The sequence below is a fragment of the Cryptomeria japonica genome, chromosome 2 (assembly GCF_030272615.1).
Source record: "Cryptomeria japonica chromosome 2, Sugi_1.0, whole genome shotgun sequence".
Taxonomy (NCBI): Eukaryota; Viridiplantae; Streptophyta; class Pinopsida; order Cupressales; family Cupressaceae; genus Cryptomeria; species Cryptomeria japonica.
In genome coordinates, this window is record NC_081406.1 from 277,159,890 (window position 1) to 277,165,219 (window position 5,330).

The following is a 5,330-nucleotide window of genomic DNA, read 5'->3' on the forward strand; positions in this document are numbered from 1 at the left end:
AACAGCCCACTCTATTGTTGTCTAGTCCATAACATCTTCTGGTTTCATTTGGAATGATTCGCCTACCCGACTATTCGGGAACCTCACAATATTCAACACACTCCTCGTATCTAACCTTCAAAATGTTTACTTCTCATCCACCCGCCGACTTCAACTTTGTCGTCTGTCTGTGATAAATGGGTGATGTCCAGCTATTTGCCAGCCTTTTCGAAGATGATATATGACCGACTTCCAAATTCTTCTCAGAATACCACCTTATAAAGCCATAACCTGGTCCATGTTTCTCACTGTCCCATTTTACTCATTAAGCCATTTTCCTTTTGCTTCAATAAGTTTCAGAAAGCTTGAGAGTTTGTGGAAAACCAAACATGGAAAGCTTGCGCTTCCTGCTTCTTTTCCTATGCTCTTCTATGGCATTGCCACTAGCCATTTCTTCTGGTCAAGGAAGAAAGTTGTCCGCGCTAGTTCCCTCGGCTCCCCTTGTGCTGCAATATCACAAGGGGCCTCTTCTCACAGGCCCCGCTTCGATCAACGTCTATATTCTCTGGTATGGCAAATTCACCCCCTCCCAGAAAGCCACCATTACCGACTTTGTCTCGTCGTTGGGAGCACCCAACGCCATTCCAAACCGGCAGCCATCGGTTAGCATCTGGTGGGCGACCACGCAACGCTACACCGACTCAACCCGGAAAGGCGTCTCCGGGACTGTAAAGATTGGAGGGCAGGCCTCCGATGGTTTGTATTCCCTCGGCAAGAATCTCAAGAGAAGCCAAATTGCTCTTCTGGTGAAAGGGGCGTTGGCTAAACGATTGTTTCCCTCGGACAAAAGAGGAATTTATCTCGTGCTCACTGCAGACGACGTTTTTGTGGAGAGATTCTGCATGAACTCGTGCGGTTTCCATGACTCGGTTTCTGTTTCCAAGAGAAGTACGATTTTGTTGGGATGGGTTGGGAATTCGGGAGTTCAATGCCCGGGGCAATGCGCGTGGCCTTTTGCGGCGCCTCTGTACGGCCCTCCCACGCCGCCTCTTATTCCACCAAACGGAGATGTGGGTGTGGATGGAATGATTATAAATATTGCGGCGGTTGTGGCGGGAACAGCTACAAATCCGTTCAACAGTGGGTATTACCAAGGGAGTGCACTGGCACCGCAGGAGGCAGTGACGGCGTGTAGTGGAATATTTGGAAAGGGAGCGTACCCGGGCTATGCGGGAGATTTGCTGGTGGACAAGAGAAGTAAAGCGAGCTTCAACGCTTATGGTGTCAACAATCGGGAGTTTCTAGTACCCGCAATGTGGAATCCCTCTACTCTTCAGTGTAAAACTTCTGTCGCGTAAATTTTTTCATGTCGATACCGGTAATTCCATTATTTCTTAATCGCTACTGAGAAAGCCTTTAAAGAACTGTTTCTGCTGAAGGTCCGTTCAATATATGTAGTCCAGTGTGCCTAAATTGAGTGTAAGAAACGCTGCAAAATAATACCTCCATATTGGCAATTTGAAGAGATTTTATTTGTCTTGTCTTGGCTACGTTCTAAATTTAGGCCGATGGCCGATAAAAGCTAAATCATAATTTATTTTCCGAATAAGTAGTTTATGAATCCAATCTAGAATATCACTCTAAGCAAAGGGGAAAGGCATTTCTCATCTTAGTGATACAAAGGGAATTACGCCATATAAAATTATGGTAGAGGATCTTTAAAAGACTTAATCTTCTTAGGGTGAAATTTATTTATTTATTTATTTATTGTGATTGTGTAAAAATAATATTTGTTTTATATGAAAGTTGGCAATTAATTTCAATTTTGTTTAAAAAATTATATTTCATCATATTTCAAGAGTGTGGTTTCAATCTTCATTTTAGTTATATAATATTTTAGACCAAATTCATGGGGTAGAAATAAGCTTAGTCAAATCTATACTACATAAATTACTAATTGAATAGAAAATTCAAATTTAAAATTAAATCCAATTAAACTTGCTTCTGCTTGGTTGTTGATTGTCAACTTGAATTTAAGATGTGTTGATTGGTGTGTTACTATGTTGTATTAAAAGACACATTACCTATTTTTTAGGCACATGTTTTTAATTAGCATGATAAAACTGGTTTTGAAGGGACCCAAGGCCAACAACAAACGAATTTTGTTGGCATATAAATCCCACCAATGCTATCAATAGTTCTAATAATGGCAAACAATAACCCAACAACCCAACAATAACAAACTCAAAGGATCAAAAAAATGAGAGAAAAGGGATAACGTCGAAGCCACCTAGTAAATCAACTCATAAAAATAATAATTATGGATTTTCAAAAGGCTCCCATAACCTTTAAGTAACACAACAATAAGTTCCCTTTACCTTCCTTAGTTTCCACCTCAATAAGAGAGAAAAGAAAGAAGTCTACAATAAGGGTAGCAACAACCCCCTTGTAGCCAAAATTTAGAGAAAATTTCACAATTTCTCATTGCACCAACTCCGCACCTATCCTACACAAGAAATCTCCACCTTAATAGGAGAAAGCAACACCTTGGTATGAAAGGTAAGAGAGGGAATCAACTAGAGGAGATATGAACCCTCAACTTCTCCCACATCAATGATCTCCACCTCCATAGGAGAACTCTCCACCTTAGTAAGAGAAATATGGAGATGGGCCAAGATAAAATAAACAAAGACCCTCAACTAAAAATCTAAGAAAAAAACAAATAGATCCCACTCAACACCTAAGAAAAAAAAATTGATCTATAAAAAGGCAAAAGAAATTCCCAACCAAAAACACCACAAACCAACAAAAACTGCCCCTAAAAACTTAAAGTCAATAAGCTCAAACAAGAGGAGAGTCGCAAAGATCCCCCTCTCAACCACCCTGCTTCTACAAATAACCAACATATTCTTCGAAAGAGTCTCCAAAAAGAAAACAAGCTTAAAAAAAATAGTCTTCCAGACACAAAAATGAAAACAATGGACAAATCGCACCATAAAGTAAGCAAAAATATTGGCCTTCAAGACATAGGCCCAAATATAGGAATAAAATACCCAGATCCAATTTAGATCGAAAGTCAAAAACAACCCTTAAACCCTCCTCAGTCTAATACCCCAACTTGAAAGACCACAAAAGCTAGTCACCAGAAAAATCTAGAGCCACCAAAAACTACAACCCATAGAGGAGGAAAAAGAAGTAGCTCCCTTCTCCAAATAGCCAAAATAGCCAGAGCAGGTCCTCGAAAGAACCCTAAAAATGTACCAAACACCAAAAAACAACCCATGAAAGTTCCAAAGACCTCCAAGTCAAGAGAACAAAAGCTCTTCAAACCACAATAGAAAACACCAAACCAACCCACAATACTATTATAGCAACAACTAAAGCTAGGCTATTGGCAACAAAAACAAATCCCATAATAGAAGAATAGATCATCAATGAGAAACGGAGAAAAAAATGTCAAAGCATCCCAAAGGAAGAGAGGTACACCACTGCGAAGCCTCCACCACAAGCAACACCCCAGGCAGAAAGGGAAATGAAGCTCTCATGAGGCAGGGATGTGGAAAAACTCATTTGCCAAATAATATAATTAACAAGCTCTGCCCAATCATTCACATTAGCATTGAAATTGCCTTCCTCATGGGCATCATCCCTAGCCATTCATTCTCAAATTTGAATGTTGCCATTGCCACTCATTTTAAGGTACATGTTCCAAGCATCAAGACAAATAGATTTGATCAAAATACATGCAAGAAGTATTAATAGTTAATGATTGTATTTGCACATTATGTTTAAATTAGTGAGAAAATTAGTTTTGTAGACGTTGAATAAAACTAGAAGTTGAGAGGGGGGTGAATCAGTTTATCCTTTTAGTGATCATTCATTCCATCTACCATAAGCATGAAAAGTAAATAACCGGAATAAAAAACCATTCACACATAAACACCAAGATTTTTCATGTTGAAAATACAAACTAGGAAAAACCACAATGAGAATCACACCTACAATATATATGAAATTATTTACAAAGTTTAAGACGAAGGCCAAGGATCTCATTGCTCTGGGAGTGACTTGCAGGCTAGGGCATACAACCTTAGGGAAAGATATAGTAATGCCTTGCACAAACTAAAGATCACTTCTTCAGGGAAACATACAATTCATTAGATATAATGACATCAATAGGATTAAATTGTAGAAAGCTATATCTACTAGCATGTCGATAACAACTCAGAATTTAGCATACATCAGAATTTGTCTTTATCACTTGTCTATTGAATCTCTCAACTTTAAATCACTTTACATTGCACACATAACTTATTCATACATCTACATGATTATTCTAACCTTTATATACCATTCGTGACTCCAACAACATCAATTAGGTTAGATTAAATAGATGTAACATGTTCATACATAACCATCAACCAAAAACAATCTCCAATTCAAATGTGGAAGGAAAATGAAGTGTGTGAAGAGTCACATCATGTTAGTACACCTTCCAAATACTTTGAAAACGGTTCTCATGCAATCACACACTACCACATTGACTAAAGAACACCATTAGCTGGCCCCAAATAATAATATAGTTAATGCATGTGGAACATAACTTTCCCAAACTTCAATGCAGATCGACAAATATACTTACAAATGATTAAAACATAAACATATATGATATCAAGGAACCCAATTCAACTACCTGCATCACTCTTTCAATCTAAAATTCAAGGAATGCAACGCATTCCTCGAACCACTGCACTATAACTACTCCAACTGAAACTTTGACTTTAATAAATATTACTATATACCACATATCATTCTAAAACGATGAGATATAATGAGAATGCTCATCCATAATCATTTATCTAAAACTGCATAATTGTCTAATAGATATCTACTACTAACTGGACCAAAATGTATGATAGACTATTCACTGGAACAGTCGTGCAATTGATTGAAACACTATACCAGTTCACATAGATTATCAACAGAACTCTAGAAACATTATAACATATCATAATTTATTATTATAAATATATTCCATGTAACTATACATCTATTGCACAACCTTATACCAATTTCACATTAAAGAACTACTTTTTAATCAAAAGAAGTTTTGATAGACATTTTGTAAGAAAATGAATAACTCAAAATAAATAAATATATTTATATTACATCTAACCTCTAACTTCTAACAGACTAATTTAGCAATCCAATGAAATATGGGTCAATGATGTCTGCATATGCGTATTGTTCTTGGAAAGAGTTTGTATTACCCACGCCAATGTACAAGGTACGACTCTTCCCCAAAGTATATTTTGAAGAGGGGTCCTTCCATTGCCAATTGTAAGTACGAG

General features: G+C 37.5%; 1 protein-coding gene across 1 annotated transcript; it reads left to right on the forward strand.

Moving 5' to 3' along the window:
- Positions 1–275: 275 nt before the first annotated feature.
- LOC131030478 (protein EXORDIUM-like 2) lies at positions 276–1,513 on the forward strand. The gene has a single exon (XM_057961319.1). It carries the CDS (start codon positions 369–371, stop codon positions 1,335–1,337), a length of 969 nt encoding a protein of 322 aa, XP_057817302.1. The 5' UTR covers positions 276–368; the 3' UTR covers positions 1,338–1,513.
- Positions 1,514–5,330: the final 3,817 nt, after the last annotated feature.

Excerpts from the sequence above, each read along its gene's own strand:
- LOC131030478 (XM_057961319.1), top strand. The coding sequence starts at position 369 with ATGGAAAGCTTGCGCTTCCTGCTTCTTTTCCTATGCTCTTCTATGGCA.